The 18,303-nt window shown below is 44.5% G+C and overlaps 1 protein-coding gene across 6 annotated transcripts in view; it reads right to left on the bottom strand.

Moving 5' to 3' along the window:
- The window catches only part of LOC109629176 (EBF transcription factor 3), a 68,717-nt gene that overhangs the window by 23,753 nt on the left and 26,661 nt on the right, over positions 1-18,303 (bottom strand). For 4 of the 6 annotated variants that reach the window (XM_020086706.2, XM_020086716.2, XM_020086743.2 and 1 more), the window contains exons 7-8: positions 4,457-4,538; positions 2,210-2,327 (exon numbers count right to left, since the gene is read on the bottom strand). In XM_020086706.2, the coding sequence (XP_019942265.1) occupies positions 2,210-2,327; positions 4,457-4,538 (200 nt within the window). Of the gene's footprint in view, positions 1-2,185; positions 2,328-4,456; positions 4,539-18,303 lie in introns of all 6 variants that reach the window. The other 2 variants (XM_069538455.1, XM_069538456.1) reach the window with 1 other exon arrangement.

Here is an 18,303-nt window from a genome sequence, read left to right as displayed (position 1 = left end):
GGTGGAACTGAGCTAAGGAACGTGTGTGTGTGTGTGACAGTGAGAAAAAGAGAGGGAGAGAGAGTCGTCTGTGTGTGTGTGTGTGTGTGTGTGTGTCGGTGCTGTGCCGTTTGTGTGTGTGGGGGGTGATGCTGCATGTGTGTGAAAGACTCGACTATTTGTGAGCATGTTTATGCACCTTTGAGCCTGAATCTATACATGTTTGAGTGACAGGCAGCCACAAAGCACGTTCGTGTCTGAATGCATAATATGCTTGTTGTGTGACAATCCACACAAGTGAACAAAAATGTCACATGGTGGGGATTCGGTCTGTCATCTGAGGGGGGCTGTCCCGCCTGTGCACCAATAGGGGGCAGCACGTCTTGATCAATGCGAGGCAGTGGGGCTGCAAGTGCAGTGAAAGCTGAGAGGAAGGATGCCTCAGTCAGTCAGTCACATATCTGAGGCTTCTCGCCCAGTGAACTCCTGAGGAAGAATGTGTTGCTAATTTAAAGCACGCCGTCCGTCTGCCCGCGAGTTGTCAGAGCGCTACACGCAGGAAAAGGCTGCTATTACTTTTTTTTAGTGAGCGGCCTTTCTCGTGTGTCACACCTCTGTTTATTAAAAGGTGAATCAAACAAAGCGAGTGATCGCTGTTGATGCATGTTAAATTAGTTACGGAGCTTGAGTCACGGAGGGAGGCAGGGGAGGAAAAGAAATACGGTTTAGCAGAGGGAAGGTGTTTTAAAGTTATTAGACAAAGACATGTTCAACTGGGCGGTTGACAATAGCGTCTTTTTCTTGCTTTACGGGGCGTCACTCTGCTGCTTTGAAGAGTGTGGTGAAGAGAGGAAGAAAAGGATGGGTTGGGGTAACCTGTAAAGAACACACACACACACACACATACATTGACACACACATACACCAAACACTGGCGGTCTCGTGGGAGTGGGGGAACATGGAGGCGAGGGCTCAACCTCTTTAATTGCTCTCCTCATTAAGAAACTGGTTGCTAGGCGATCCACACCTATCGTGTCATAAACGTGAAACACACAAACAGAACGTCAGCGAACATAATGACTTTGGTGCTCCGGGCAGGACTTTAATTATTTGATTTTGTTCTCCAGTAGAGGAGTCATTAATAAAGACAAAAACAAATAGATTAGCTTTTCCCCCACTAGGACTGGAGAGCACTGAGATATATTAATTGTCTAGTCGTGTTTTTTTTTTCTTTTTTTTTTATTAGTCGTTGTTGTATTAAACATTACATTTGCTTTTGGTGATAGAACCATTAATGCCCATTAATGTGTAGAGAAGCTTGTTTTAGTCAGTGGTGTATATAAACTGTTTGCCCAGCCATAATTGGCTCTTGAAATCTGAAGATAAGCAATTTGCACAATTGGCCCAAGTCAGTTCTCTCCTTCTTTTTCTTTTTCTTTTTTCTAACAATCTTTCAGCTGTGTGTGCTCCCATCTGTGAGCGGAGGCCACCAGGGTCACAAGGTTATGTTTAGTGCATTTTACTTTTTGGATTTCCCATGGTTTGGTGGTCCGTCTTTTCTCTCTTTTTTGGCTGAGCAGGCAATCAGTCTATCATATGGAATCAGTTGGAGGAAAAACAGTAAGTTCTGTTTTTCTCATAGCGCCCCCCCCACCCCTCCACCTACACACACACACACACACACACACACCATCAACCCACCCTTCCACACACCACCCCCCCTCCTCCCTGTCTCTCGTTCTCCTTCCTCCCCCTGTTTCTGCTCTCTCACAGCTAAATCTGCAGAGCCCAATGACAGGAAATTGACCTCACAGCCAAATTCTTAAGCAATTTGATCATGTTTCACATCGGCTTTTAGGACAAATGTAGGTGCATTAGGAGACTGGAAGTAGTATGTATTTTTTTTTAAAATCACAAATGAGTCTATAGAGCATTATCATCGCCATCATTAGTGATATCGAAATGATACTGAGGAATGCATACTTTTTCCAGTCAAGAAAAAAGGCAGCAAGCATGAGAGAGGCAAAAAAAGCAACTTAAAAAGTTTAAAAAATGAGAGTGATGGAGGAAAAAAAGAGTCTAAGGAACTAAAGGCAGCTACGGTAGGTGTGTAGCTTGTAAAAAAAAAAAAAGTTAAAAAATGGGATGTCTGAGAGGAACTAAAAGAAAAAGCGTAGCAAATTATAAGATGTAAAAATGTGCCTACCATTCTCCAGATAAGGAGGCGTACCTTCTGAAGGGTCGAGTCTGCGAGCCCTTCGCCCGTGCTTGGAATTGTTGTGTACGAACATGTTGTCGGAGACAGCCAAGACGTGGCCGTCCACATTGACGGTCGTCGATACGACAACCTGCAACAAGAGTGAAGGTGAAGCATGTGATTAAGCACGTCGTAAAAGAGAAAACAGATATAAGCTGATATAGTTTCACAGATATCCTCACTGGTGTGCGGGGGTACAGAGGAGTTTGTGCTGTTGTGTCCAGATGCGTCTGTGCACTATTGATCGCTTTTGTCAAACCTTGTGAAGTGGTTGTTCTCTTTGGACATATCGCATTACAGTTACCCTGCTTCTCGGCCATTTTGTTTTTGCTTTTTAGCGTTGCACATTTGTGTACAGCTAATTGACTTTTCAATCGCTAAAATACCATTTCCGTTCACCCACTCTACCAACTGTCGTCCTCGCTGAGGCTCAGAATTATTGATCAGACTCGTCCATCTATTTGAGGACGGAAGGCTTCCCTTTTAAAATATTACTGGAGTCATTACCAGCTGCGCCATATTCCATCCCATCACTCAACAAACATTTTACCAGGATCCGATTCCAAGCCACACTCCATATTTCATAATGCTTATTTTTGTTGTTGTTTTTGCGGCCACCACATCTCCAAACAGTGAGCCGCGTGTGAATGGCCAAAGTGTTTCAGAGCCGGAAACAGAGAGCCCCTCTCAGGTTTGCTTCGCCGGTAAGTGACCTCGGTGTAGCAGTGGAATTTAGGGGGGCGCTTTTTTTTTTCTTTGGTTGGTTTGGGAAGGGTGTGGGGGGGGCGTAGGGGGGCAGAGAAGGGGAAGTGAAAGAGCTCCATTCTTGTGAGCAGGTTCAGAGCTGGGCCAAGCTGAGGATGATGGATTGGGCCCTCTCTGGCCTCCAGCTGGTTTTTGGGGGTAATAAGTGGAGTGGAAGGCATGCAGAATACACAGCTTTGGCCTGAGAAACACCTATGCTGCAGCATCTGGGAAATGTATTTGGGGAAAAATGGCTTACTAACTGTTGGACTGGAGACAAGGGATGATCATCAGCAAAAGAAAAAAATTGGTTGTTTTAATGTGAATGTTTTAGCTTCACAAAAAACAAAGTCAGATGCTACAACTTAGTTCTGACATTCCTTTTGACACATGGGAGTGAGAGGTGAGAGCCTCTTGGTGGCTGTCATGCATCAGTCCACATTCACCCTGAGGGAAGATGTGTGGAGGCAGGGGAGGGCTGATGGTGGTGACATCAGGAGGGGACACCCCTGTCTTGTCTGTTTCATGTCTGGGCTTCCTCCTGGTGGAGGAGGCCGGTTGCGTGTCTATCACAGAACAGTGCTGTCAGTGACGGACGCCTCCTGTAGTTTGTCGGTATCCTGATAGGACAAATCACACTAAACTCTCACTCTCTCACCTTGACCTAGTGGGCTGCTTGCGGTGAAAATGTCTGGGGCGGGATGGATGGATGGTTGGATAAATGGATCAGCGGGGGGGCGGGGGGGGGGGGGTCAATAATTTCAAGGCTCAACTACTTGACACATTAGAAGCGAGAGGGTTAAAGAAGCAGTAAAAGTGTTCAACGGTCATGTCCTCTCAGTGTAAATCGCAGAATTTTGTGAGCCCGCAGTAATGATGGTTTTCAGATGGCTTACGATGGGTTTTCACTGGCTATGCAGAGAAATGCATGTGTGACTTTAAGTGTATGCATATGTGGGTAAGAATGAGTGAGGGATATAGACAAAGCAAATATATGCGCTGCTAGCGTGTATGTGCATGCATCCATATGTGTGTGTGTCCGTGTGTGTGCGTGCCGGCGCATATGTGTGTATAAGAAGGTATGCGTTTCCGCTGCCAGACAGATTCTGAGTTAACACTGTTGTTACATGTGGTTGGATCGTCCTCCCCTCTGCGCTCAGGCTTGGAAAGCTGTCAGGAACACAATTGATGGCACTCTTAAATCCTATATCCTTATTTGTGTCAGATGGTACTCCCTAATAAATATTCTGTCCAGAGCGCACAGGACAAAAAAATATCCCTCGCTTTCTCCCTTTCCCCGGTTTTTGCCTCCTTCAGTGCCAATAATAGAATTGTATACATATGTGAATGTGCATTGAGGTGACTTAGTGAAGTGCAGTTGTGCATTTATACACCTGTACGTGTGCGTGTGGGTGTTTCTGCAAAGAAGAGAGTGAGAGACAGAAAAGACAGATGTGTGAAATAGATTTCAGTCACCTGGAATCTGCGCATATCTCGTGGATTCCCTGCATTCTTCAGACAGTTCTGATTGCACTTGAGAAAGAACTTTAGGAAGAATCTGGAAGAGAGCACAAAACAGAAGAAAAGAACACGTTAATTATACCTTTAAAGCTTAATTGTTAGAGACAGAATATTCAAATAACATCTCTTAAAGACGTCTGATCCATCCACGCACTCAGTCAGACACAATCGTTTCAGTTTGGGGACGTCGCGGTGTTTAATATTCCTTCAAAATCAAGAGCATCAGTCTCTTTGTCATCTCATCTCCTCACCTGAGTTCACGGGTCTTTCCCAACACCCATCTGCCACTAACATACAGGAAGTCACTTGATATTCCACCCACCTCTTTAATCCCAGGACACCCCCTGTGCAATTAAAGTTCTCCTGTTCAATAGGGAAGCAAATGAGGCCCACCTGTGACCAGGTCTTGTTTGAAGAGCATCAGGGATAAAGGACCTAACAAGGTGAGAGCGCGCCACAAAACTTATAGTCCTGTCAGGCAATTAGGCGGACACTCCTGGGACTGCCGTATGCCACACACACAGACACGCATACACACACCCATGCACTTGTGGGTGGGTGAGGCAATTATGCCACAAATTACAACCTGGCTAATCGTCTCTGAACAAATGTCACGTCTGAGTGAGATCTGGGCTTGGTTAGTTTGTAAGCTGCCTTTCTCCGCCGCTTCCTCCCAGGTCTCGCTAAATTTACCGATAAAACTCCTGGATTGAGAGCTGCACATGTGAGCTGTGGTCTCACAGACATAAAATAGTTAAAGAGAGGAAGATTAACAACAAGGCCCAAAAGAAAAATTGTCTCAGATGTTGCCTATTGTGTAAAATCTTACACAACCACCCAGAATAAACAATGAAATCGACTTGTTGTTTCTGCAAATTCTCCCCACAGAATCATGACTGATTGTTCCTTTGCTTTCTCTGATTCATTATAAATACCACGCAGTTATATTTATTTTTCATCACATTGCACTAGCATTACTATATGCAATACTGTGGTTTCCATTGTAATACGAACTTGGCTCGCTGAATCACAGCAGCTCATTGGATTACCATAGATTGCACCATAGATTGCACGGCCATTTCATTCAGATAAATACAGTGGCTTGTGTGGCCTGCCTGCGAGGACGCTCTCACAACACTTAAGACTTCTCGTTCACCCAGTGGGATCCTGGCCAAGCCATAAATCAGAGTCTGAATGACCCCTCTAACCCTGGCCACATTAACACATGCACTGGTCATTTAGAAGCGTTCTTCGATAGACTCCTATACCTTCACCACGAGGGCCCAGGAGGGAGAGGAGAGGTGAGAAAATATTTTCACTCCACATCCAAGAAGGTTTGGCTTGGACATCAATAAAAGGCGTTTTAACCCATGCCAGAATGCTGATTGCCTGTCGGTGTGCGGCGAGGCCATAAAAAACCTGACTTGTCATTAGTGCATTTCGCTTGATTGTGTTCACTGTGTTTTCGGGTTGCATCTGTTGGCTGATCATCAAAATGACCATTATGTACTCTAATTCCCTGACCCTGTTTTTATTTCCCCAAAGAGTCATAATGTAGAGCAGCAGACATCTGCGGAAAGCAGACCTGAAATACGACTTTTATTTGTCTGTCGCCTCTCATACAGATTGGGTAAGGCCAGTGTGTGCGTGTGTGCACGTACGTCTACACACTAGGGGCGTGCGCGTATGTGTGAGCCTGTGTATGTACATGCATCACCCATTGGTAGACAATTTACTGTATGTCAAAACAAGAGATAGAATACATTTCCCAGGCAATACGTTGACTTCATAAAAGAAACAAATTACTTCCAGAGTTAGTCTTGTGTCTTTTCTCAGACACTTTAAAGCTTTTACATACTGCTCCCACCACAGTGAAACCAAAAGTTAAGAAACAATAAACACGAGAAGCCGAGTGCCCACGCTATCATAAAGCAGCTCCTTTATGTTTACTGTTATGAAAGCAATTAAGCACACTTTCTCCGCTAAAAAGATAAGCTTAATTTTCATAGTCCACAGCAGCGGCAGTGCTATAGCATCCATTACATTTGAGTTGGTTAAGATTCTCCATGAGCACGGTGCAAATTGGTCCTTGGTGAAAAGGAGAGCAATTAAGACAAGGCCCCTCTCTCTCTGTTTTACTTCTTAAATATCTACAGAAGTTTGCGCTGGTGTTTTGGCACGCACGGAGACAAAAGGAGGTTGTTTAATTGTTTTTTAATGGGATATCAAGTCGTCGCTGCCATTAGATGTTGGCAATGGAGGGCAAAGGGGGATAGAGAGAAAGAATGAACTGCAATTAGGTTTGATTAAAGCTATCCTTCTCAATAATCAGCTGTTCTGACAGGACAGGGGGACCCTGGTGGCCGCTGAGATGGAGGAAGGTGTTGAGTGATATTAAGGCCAATGAAGGGGATATTAACATGGCTAATTAAAGCTCTTCCAAAGCCGGGAGAGGAGGCTCTCAGTGGACCGCACTGGATGAAATAATCGGCCAAGGCAGCTATCAGTTGGAGGAGAGAGAGAAAGAGAGAGAGAGAGAGGGAAAGGAGGGTGCAGGAGGGGTGGGGTGTAGTCCATCTGAGGGAATGGGGGAGTGGAGGGAGGGATAGTAGGAGGCGTAAAGGAAAACTATGAAGTGTGAAGAAAGACAAAGAGGAAGACATCGACAGGCATATAGAGAAAGACTTCCAGGGCAGCCACGGAAGCTCATTTTGACATCAACTCTTTCTGTCTGCATGCCCGAAGTCTGCCAGTATAACTAAGACCTGACATCGGCTTTTATCTCCGACAGCTCGTCATACAGGTCCACAAATCAACGCTAAAACAATCCTGCTCATGCCTCGGTCCATGGCAATTAATACGATTCTGCCGTAGTACCTCCATGCTCGCCCACTGCCGAAGCTACTAATCATGCCATAATGATTTCTCTCCCTCTGGTCAAAGGGGAAATAGATTGTCTCTTTAGTAATGCAGCAGGCTCTGCGCCTTCCACTCCCTGGCTTCACAGACCCGGTAATTGAGGAGAAAAAGGCCGACTTTGGCACTTTGACTGATTTGAGGGCTGCTAGACCCTCTTATCTTTACTCTGATCATTTTAGGCTGACACTCAAAGGAAGACCCATCGCCCTAATTCTATCTCACCCTCTCCCATCATCAAACGGAGGGGGAACAGAAAAAAAAGAAGAGAGAGAGGGGAAAAAAACAAACAGACGAGGTGAGGAAGGCCCTCTCTCATTTAAATGGCCAACTTAATTGCCGGGTTGATGTCACTCATGCATAAATGTCCATCCCTTTGATTTGAGTGAAGAGGGCAAATAAGGATAATGTTGTATTATTAAGAAGGCTCCATTGGCACTAGAGGCTAGCTGTCCTGTCCATTCCACTCCTGATTTTATCCATTTATTTTACGATTTTTATTATTTTTAATGACTTGTTTAAAAAAAGTTCGACTTGAACTTTTTGAAATACCTTAATGTGGGTGTATTTTTTTCCTTAATAGCACACCTTGTTCTTATTGTACAAAAGAGCTGCCCAACATTTGTTTAGGCCGTTACACAATACACTGACAGATGGCCACAGTATCTGTAAGAGTCAGGTATTGACAAGTCTAAGCTCCTGATTGGTGCCCCGGCACTAATGACTAGCATGCAGTGTCCACAGCCGGCAGCCATGACAGTGAGGTCATCCGTTGCAGGGCGGTGAGTATCGATCACCAACCAGCTCCAGCCCATCAGGCCCCAGCTGCTTCCCAGACTCAATGGGCCCCTGTTATAGGAGCCCTGTAAGAAACGGCTCCCAACACCAGACTACAATCTGCTGACACCAGATCTCTACGCTGAGATAGTAGTACACGGGTCAATAGCATATCGGATTTCCAAAACGCCGGGGTCTTAATGTCAAGCCTCCTGCCTTCCCTACCTACTGCTCCAGTTATTAGGCACTCCACTGAACTGCATTCAGATCCCTGTTGTGACAAGGCAGAGCAGGTAAAACGAGAAATAGAGACACTTATAGATCTTAATCTTCCCGTACACTTATTTATGCAACTGAGTGGGCTCGCATATATGTGCCAGTGAAGTCCCTGGGAGGCCGAGCCGAGCTGCACGGCCGCTCCTGCCATGTTCTGGTTCGCCACTGTCTTCTCTCGTCAAGCAGAGCTGTTTTTCTCGCCTTAGCTGAAGTAAACCACAGCACATTAACAATATTTGCTCTACCCCTGTACAAGCACCGAGGGACCAGACCCACAGATCCTATCACTTCTTTATCAGGGAACAAGTGCCTCACTATCCAACCTTATTGGGTTGGGGAGATTAACCCCTTCCACTCACGGGCTCCTGCCCATTTCCTCTGAGAGCAAGCAAGGCAGATGTCACTGTGATTATTATTGTTCGACATCAAATATCCCAACTACATGTCTCGCAGAATTTATTGAGTATTTCCAAGGCCTATATTTTGTTTTTATTTCTTTATTTTTCCAGCTGCTATTGTCAGTTCATTTTGTTGTTTCATATTTCATATTTTTGTTAGCGGTGTGTGTGTGTGTGTTGCGGAGGTGTCACAAATAATTTATGTGCTTCCTCTCCACCCTAAGATGTAGCTGTGTCCCTCCATTCATCCCTCTTTACCCTCTCCTCCACCATCCCCCCTTTCTCTCTAATGGGCAGAGTGGCATTGACATTATTTCACTTGAGGATCCCTCACTCTGTCAATCCCTCTTCATTTACTCCATGGCTACAGGACTCATTATGGTATCTCTTCCTCCTCCTCCTCTCTCTTGTACTCTCACTCATTCTCCTCACCTCCTGTCTCGCTCGCTCGCTCCCTCTCTCTCTCTCCGGACACTGTTAGTTTCTTACTTAAGAGAATCGCTCGTCTTCACAAATGGTTTCACGTCAAACCCACTCCTAGCTAGCCCCCACTGATTCCCTTCAGGCTTTGGCACAGGTTTACTGTAACAGATTAGACGAAGACTCTGAGCTCCTGCTAACTATCCATCACTTGCTAACGGTGGACCAAGGCTGTATGCGTTATGCAGCTTTTAGCTCCAGCCCGCCACATACTGCATGTTTAGCCCCGAGCTTTCTCTCTGCCTCTCCCATCCCCTCACATCCAGATACTGCTGAGGCTGTGTGCTGTTGCACGCTGTTCTTTGTTTTACTCTGAATACAGCTTTTTTCTCTACCAGGACTTTGAACACAATATAATAAGACACCAAACATAAATAATTCTGCGTTGTTTTGTCTTGCTCAGCCCCGTTGTAAAAAGCAAATCAAAATCGGGGTTGCCGCTGTAGAGCCAACATCATCTACATCCAAACTGGTGTTCATAAATATTATTGAATCATCAGCGGCACCATAAAACTCATATGATGGTGATTGCTGATAATGGCCATGACAGTCTCAACGATGTCAGTCATGAGGGTTGTTGACATTATGAAAATAATCACGTACATCAACAATACGGTTCTCGGGAATATTTACTCTGCTCGCCAGCTGGACGGCAGAGGGGTATCTCCAGGTTGTTTTTACGCAGGAGGAGAAATATGGTGCTTTGATTACTGGTCAGCGTTGGAGCTTGGGGCCTTGAGGAAATACCAGTCAGCACCTCCCTGCACTAGTGAGATGGAAGATAAGCATATGTCGGAGTTACTGGCGAGGGTGAATAGTTGTATTTAGGGTGTTGGACGTGGGGTTCTGGAAGGCCCCAGAGCTACAATGAGAGCCATACAACGCTGTCTCACTCCTGTGGCACCTTGGAGTGATCAGACCCAGGCAGGACGCAAAGGAACGCAGCTGTTCAGGGAAGGCCAGCAGGGGGGCTTTGACCGTTTACCGACAGCCATGCTGGATCTAGCAGGCCGGTGGGGGCTTATTTGCATGTGTGTGTGTGTTACACATAGGTCTGTGAGTCAGTGGTTTTGCTCTCTGTCCATGCATGCTCAAATGTATGTGTGTATTTCTACATCATATTATTACTAATGTATAATACATACATCTAAAGTGGCTGTCAGGACTGGTCAGTCATCATAAAACATGAGGCAGCCACTCTGACATGGCCGCCACATTAACGTGTTCTCAGAAGAGGGGGGAGAAAGGGGAAAAAAAAAAAACCCACTGTGGACTGTCATGTAGGCAGGGGGGGGATAGAGACAGAAAGACAGAGAGCAGGTCGGTGCTTAAAGCTAACAGGTAACCTTTCTGTGCACCTAGGACAAAGGCAGGGGGAAAAAGAAAATGTCAAATTAAGAGAGGCCAGGCAGAGAGACGTGGCTGCCATATTTGTGTGAAAGCCCAGTGCTGTTGGCAGCAGAGATGGCTGCTTTCTGATTCATCTGGGGCCGTATGGCAAAGCTTTGTCAGTCTGTGCGAGGTATAAATAATTCAGGGTGAGAGATGGCAATTACAGGGCCCTGCACAACCAAAATGAATATTTTATAAGGACTAAAACTGCCCTGGAATGAATCACACACATGGAGTCACACACACATACACACACTCTCTCTCACACACACACACACACACACACACACACACACACACACACACACACACACACACAAGCATAAGTGAATGTGTGCACACACACACACAAAGGTAGCACATATGAACCCTTAGCATTGCTGTTGTATTGTTGACAATATAACTATTATATAAACCCCTGCATTGTGGGTTAATAATTTTTAATATGCTTGCATGTGCAGTTTCTCACAATATTTGGTTAAGGGTGAGCGAGTGTGTACGACTTCATGTTCCGTTTTGTTATTCTCTTGTGGAAAAAAAAAGCATTTCATAATACATTTAACAAATAAACCCACATGTGATCTTATTTAACTATTAAATAGACCATATGAAATACATCAGAAGAAAATAAAATTAAAAGCAGAAAAAGTGTTGTCAAAATATAGTAAAGATTTTCAGAAAAAGCAGTCCCCAGAGACTCGAGCCTTTACTTTTGACCCTGTAAATATGGTCTTTGTGTGTGAGCAAGGAGGGTGGGGGCAAAATGCTAATGGGAAAAGATTAAACCCAAAAGCCGCCTGGAGCATTTACCTCTAAAGGGTTTTGTCTGTCAGGTTTCCTGCAAAACTCTGTCTTTATAATTCTGAGACAAAAAATAACATTGTTCCCTGGTCCTGAGGAGCGCTGTGGCTCAGTTGAATGGCCATTGTGTGCGCCAAGCTAATGATACCTTAGCTTTTGTGAGAGGGAGGCCAGGTAGGTCTGTGACATCAGCGCCACACAAGTGCCTCTCTGTCCGGATGTTTAGGGAAGGATTTCGTCCGTGGTGGGAAACGGGTACGGAGAATAAACAGGTCCTGTTTTAGTGGCAGCTTTTTGAACCCCTCTTACTGAGGTATCCTGAGAGAAAAAAAGCCTTTAAAATAGCGGTTTTATTCTGAATCATCACTGCTTCTTTTATTTAATTATATGAATATAATATATATACTCTTCTCTGGAAGATCTTCCTCTGCAGAGACTGATGTAATTTATTCTTTTTTTTCTTCCTTTTTCTTTATTTCAGCAGGAGTGTAGGTGTTTTATTTGTCAGTCCAAAGGGAAGATGGCAACCCTCTGAGGGAGAGGGAGAGACCCCAAGCATGAAGACACAGATCACATGTGTTGGAAAAAGTGACAGCGAGGCAAATGCTAAGAGAAAGCTGCTTCCTTACCGAACCGCACACTGTTAGCGATACAGCTAGCTGTTGTGAAGGCAGCTGACAAACCCGTAGCGTGGCATGTCTCGCCCCGTTTGTGCGTTTTCAAAGAGTGTGATTTGCAAATAACATGAGTCTCTGGGCATAGACTGGGCATGTAAGTACGGTGAATAAAGCCCCCCTGCTCTGCTGAGGGAAACCCTGACTTGTCAGCTCAGTTCTTTGTCAGGAACCTGACAGATAAATAGACAGTGTTTTGCCGCTCGCTCCTCCTGCCTTATGTACACAGGAGCGTGTGTCTGCCTCCACATACAGGTTGACTTGCTTTAGGGGAGGTATCGGTTGAAAGACGCCCCACCGCTTCTCAGGGCAATGACTGAAAATATTGTGGGCCACTTCAGACAGCCTCAAACAACAAACAATGGGGGTTGATGTGTAACCAGATAAAGCACAGATCGAATAGCTGGGTCTAAGCACCACTACAGGGCTTATTTTTCATGCAAATTACTACTAATGAGCTTCCTGAAATCTGACTAATTATATCAAAGTGATTTCTTTAATTAGTTTGTAATAATTCCTCGCATAAACATCATAGTAAACAGATTAAGCTATATAAAAATATCAATTTGTCACACTTTATATGAGATGCTGTGTGGCTGACGCTAATCTTGCTTCTCCAAAATGCCAAAGCAAACATTTATTGAAGAATTAAATATGTACTTGGGGAATGTTTGGTAACAGTATAGGATGTATATCTTATATAAGCATATTAATATACATATTATCCACAATTATAGCTCTAACATATAAGGAAGAACTTAATGACTTAATTGGTGCGCAAGCAGTCAAGTTAATAATTCAGTAATGCCATATAAAATACAATATATAATTCAATAATTAAAAGTTATAAATTAGTGTGTGACTATCTAAGTCAATCACAGCTCTAGTGTTTTTTTAATCCGACATCAGCGATAACGCCACTGAGTGACTGGAAATACTCCACGTCAAACCCAAACACCTATTTGAAAAATAACAGACAACTTCAGAACAGATAAGACGTTGCATTTATCTACCACTTTGCACCTCCTGTTAATCCAACATTTCACAAACCCCTGAAGAGCAAAAATATCTAATATACTACCAGTCACAGGAGAACTCATACGACCACCGATCTTTCTGATACCCTCAATCTGCACTGAGATGGATTAAACATTCAATTTGTTACTCACCAGACTACCACCTAGGTTCACCACTTACCATACAAATGGAAAACACGCTAGTAATCTATTAGCCTGCCCGGCCTGACACTGTATTATGTTGTATTTGTATTATATTTACTTCAGGGAAATTACGATTCAAGTCATATTTATCTTCATGTGGAAATGTGTGTCTAAATGGAAATCACCTATAGTGTGAGGGTGGATGCAGAGCAATACTAATGTGATCCATGAACCGTGCGATTTAGTCACCCTCTATGGATGCACTATGGGCTGATTCTACATATCAAACATGCTCTCCCCCTGTTAAAGCCCGTACCCAGAGCCCCCGATGCTGTTTGATAATTATTACGCTTACATTACAACACAAGACCTTGCCTGTGGAGCTGGAAGAGCCACCCCTCCCGCCCCCTTCCCCATAAACACACACACACTCACGTTCACGCGCACATGCATTCACGCACACCCTTTGTCATATACAGTAGTAAACAGCTTCCCAGTAAGCTGTTTGCACTTCACTGCCCGCTCTAGGAAATAAAAACAAAGAGCAAATTGGGGGTTTTGCGTCTCAGTGAATAAATAAGGTTGTTTTACTCACAGAATCCATTACCTTTTAAAACATGTGCCTAATGCGTTGAGCCTTTTCATTTTACAAACAAAGCCTAAATTAGGAATTAAATACATTCGTATTTAGATAACGGCATTAGCTTTATGACATCAATGTGGAAAAGTTGGACACCATCCATATCGTTCCCATGCTTCCATTGTTACGTTAAATTGCAATATTAATCCTGGCTCAAACCGAGGTACTGTAGCTTTTATGCGGCGCACTTGAATTATGCTATTGAAGTAATTGATAGTGATTCAGTCATTGAAGGTACTAATCCCATGATTCAGTTCATCTCTCTCAGTGCCATTTACCTCCAGATGTTTAGAGTTTGGGGTAATCAATAAAGAGGGAATAAAGATTGGCATTCACAATACTCCCCTTGACAAGCTCCAGCCGAATGTTTGTCAAGCAAATTAAACACACTTAGACTTTTCACCTGCTCCTACAACGACACCACATATGGCCGTGAAGTTAAAAATAAGAAACTGTGCATACATTACCATGCATAATGCACAACTCCCTCCATTTAATATGCAAATTTTGTAAAATATTACTGAATACCTTCTGTTCGGAATGAATAAATTTGAATTGCAATTAGAATAATCTTGTATAATTAATGAAAACTGTCAATTTTGGTTCCGAAGTAATTTGATTAGCATGTTGATAGGACACTTATCAAGTTCAGTAAACTGTTAGATTAAGAAGATGAAAAAAAAAAGATTCTAAGGATATTTTTCTCAACGGCTCTGACATTTTCCCTTGGCATTGTAAACAAAGACAGTAGCTGGCAAACTTCCTGAATCGAGGGGCGAGAGAGGGAGGGTGGAGAAACAGAAAAGGAGAAATGGAGACGAGGACAGAGATAGAGAGCCTCTTGAGATAATCTGTGAATCTCAGTCCGCAGATGAAAAGGAGTCTATCGTCGAGGCTCCTGAGTGAGCTACTCATCTCTGCCCTCTGCTCTCCAGCTAAGCCCAACTTTATGGGATTTATCTCGTGAACCATTTGTAGTTCTCACATCACATGATGAGTTAAAAACAGCACACAGCTTTTCTAAATGTTTCGAGGCTATAAATGTAGAGTTCTCCGCTAAAACCCACAGACAACTGATCCCAGTCTGCAATTCATCTGAGAGTAGCTATCTATTAGCGATCAACAAATTGATGTAACGCCATTGTTGTACTGTATAAAACAGAACCATCTGCACTGTCTACAGATGAACAGAGCTGGTGACCTCCTTTCCCCCTCTCTTTCTCTGCTCATTAGCTATCCTGAACCTCTTTCTCTCCTGCTTTCAGTTTCCAAACCCCCAAATGAGACCTAAATCGCTTGCAATACAGGTTAGCTCGAGGAAGGGGGGGGCAAACATCTGTCGCGCTAGGTACCCGCACGCAGCTCGGGGTATCTCCTGCGAGGAACTTTGGGGATGTTTAATTCATAAACGCTGTCATCCATGTAAACCTCCTGATTTCATAATGACTAACTCTTGGTGGTTTAATTAATTTAATAATGCCTTTCAGAAGCCATAAATGAAAGGGTCTCTGAAGTGGTGCATTAATTAGCCGGCGCCGATGCTAGCCCTGTCAGACTGGTGGCTGTCAAAAAGCGGGGCAAGGCGGAGGATGGGCACAGCTGCTGTCCCGGGGTCAGAGGTCATGCCAATCATGCTTCTCACCACACTTAATGACTCATAATTTGTGTCTCGTATACACATGTATTAGGGTCAACCTGTGGTCATGTCCATATTTCTCTCCCCCCTGCTAGACTACATGAAAATAACTGGAGGGGCGACAAGCTAGTTACATTCCCAGTAATAAGCTGTGGCATGGCCACATTATGTTGCTACTTGTATTTACATGGCAACCACCCCAGAAAATACAATCCATCAGAGCTTCGCCTTTACCTTTTAATAACGCAGATGTCGTTACCGTCTGCGTCTCTCGCTTTAATTACAACATTATGGCTTCGTCGCTCACAAGGTTATAACGTATAATAGATCAAACTTCATTAAAAGTCTCCGCAACTCAACGCATGAGCACACAAAATCATCACAGAACCAACCAGATTATATTCCAAACTAACTCCATGCATCTCATAAGGAGGTTGTTTTCCTTTTTCATATTTCATAAATATGAACCAGGGAGGTTTGTGTCTGTGCCTGTCCATTTATTACCATAAAAATCAGCTGACTGAAGTATCTCACTATCTGTGGAGGCAATTAACTGTTTTGAGAGAATGCGTAATACGGGACTTTGTAATGGTATCATTTGGAGTCAAGGCACAGATGCGCCGTGCGGAGCCATACTGTAATTAGAGAGAAACGCTGTACAGGTTTTCCACTAATTAGCAAATTATGCTGAAAATAGCATCAAGCTAATTAACAGTTATTATGGCATTTTTGAAAGTATGACTTTAATTAGCAAAGTCCTGACGCAGGCAATTTCAAACTCGTCTCCTAGAAGATGAGGGAAAAAAAGAAAAAGAAAAACATGGGGCATGATCAAGAAGATACCCAGATTATTATGATGCCATCAAAAACTAAAGGAAGGGGAGAGAAAAAAAACAGGAGGGGGAAAAGAGAGACTGAGTGAGGGAAGGGAGGAGGAGGAGGCAGAGGAGGACCGGGGGGGTAAAGCTTTTGTGTGTTGTGTCTGAATCTCCATCCAAATGAGGGGACATGTGTGCTGTGCCACGTTGCCAAGAGGAGCCCTGAGCCGTGTGCCCAGTGTCAGGTGGCAGCGGCTCACCCCTCAGCTACCAGGCGAAGACGAGAGTGAGCTCAGCTGGTGCCCACAGCCACTCACTTATTCTACTCCGCTGCACATTAAAGGAGCCCTCGAGTGGAGCCAAGCAACGCCAGCCAGCCAACCTGACAACAACACACCTCCTCCTCCTCCTCCTCATTTCCAACAGTTCCTCTTAGCACTTCCAGGGACCCACCTTGGACCTAATGATGGTCGCTGACAGCCGATAACCCTGAAGAGATCTGCATCCTCATAGTTAAAAAAACTATGCCTCTCCATCATTTTGGAAACGCTGTGTTTTGGAGGAATAATCATTCATTAGCATCACAATTGTTGATACTAGTGAGCATTGGGGAAGTGTTTCATGGAAAATGTGTTTTTTAAAGGCCTCTGTACAGAACCTTTTGAAGGGAGGAAGTGTCACCAGTGGAAGTGGGGAAAAGAGTAAAAGAGGAGTGGAAGAGATGGAGGAAGAGAGGAAAGAAGGAGAGGGGTGGACTGAAGGGTCTTTGAAGGCCCAGTGTGCGAGAGAGAACAGAAGTGTGCCTAGCCCCAGGCAGCCTACGGCTCAGGCCCATTAGCTAGACTGACCTTGCCCGCGCCTTTGTCTTTGTGCTCTCCTCCCGCTGCTTCCCCTTCTCAAGCATTCCCTTTTTGTTGTCTCCGAGCGAGATTGGGAAGGGGGCCATATCTTTCAGCTTTCTAAACCTCCCAACCCCCCATACCACTCCAACGCACCCCCCTCCCCGACACACACACACCCCCCACGTCTTGCCTGGAGCTCGTGCCCCAGAGGGTTCAGCACAGTGACACCCCTAGCCGGTGGCCACCTCTGCCCCCGACGAGAACTTGGCTGGAGTGGTCAGTGCCCCGGAGACCCCCAGAGAAAATGCAACATATCAGGGAGCCCAAAATCATGGCGCTTGTAGGCCTCGCGTACGTGCACCCACTCTGGGCAGCCTGCCTCTTTATTGCCTGCCTCTCATTTGAGAGGATGGAGCCTGGCTGCCAAGTTTTGACACCGCCACATATGGCCTCCTCCATCAATCGGACTAATCAAGCATCAAGGGGAGGCAGGACCAGCTTAATTGCCAGCCAGATATAGCTGCTCTCACTTGACGTGCAACCTGAAATAGAAACAGGTCTGAGGAGACATGACAGAAGATAAATGAATATGGCCATTGTTCTAGTAATTATATCAAAATGCACTTCCTTACACTTAAGGTCTTTGCGCACCAAGTTTGTTTTTTTTGTATGCATTTTTTAAAATCCATTATCCAATAAAAATCATCACACACAGAAACCTTGCATACTGACACTGTCCGTTGTATTGTTTTTGTTCTGTTTGAAAATTCTCAATAGGAGAAAAAATGGAGTCAAGCAACAGAGAAATTTTTTGGTCCACTCCTTGAAAAAAAGTAAACTTCGGGTCCATCCAAACCTGAGAAGCCGTCAGGAACAAGGAGAATTTCATCTTCTGATCAAGGAGCAGCGAAATTATCTCGATCGCTTCCAAGTCTATTTCAGGATGTCAGCGGTCCAGGTTGAGATGTTACCAGCACTGAGACCACGTATCA

The sequence above is a fragment of the Paralichthys olivaceus genome, chromosome 14, assembly GCF_024713975.1.
Source record: "Paralichthys olivaceus isolate ysfri-2021 chromosome 14, ASM2471397v2, whole genome shotgun sequence".
Lineage (NCBI taxonomy): Eukaryota > Metazoa > Chordata > Actinopteri > Pleuronectiformes > Paralichthyidae > Paralichthys > Paralichthys olivaceus.
The sequence above is the reverse complement of the archived record's forward strand: the minus strand, read 5'-3'. Positions and strand labels throughout refer to the sequence as shown.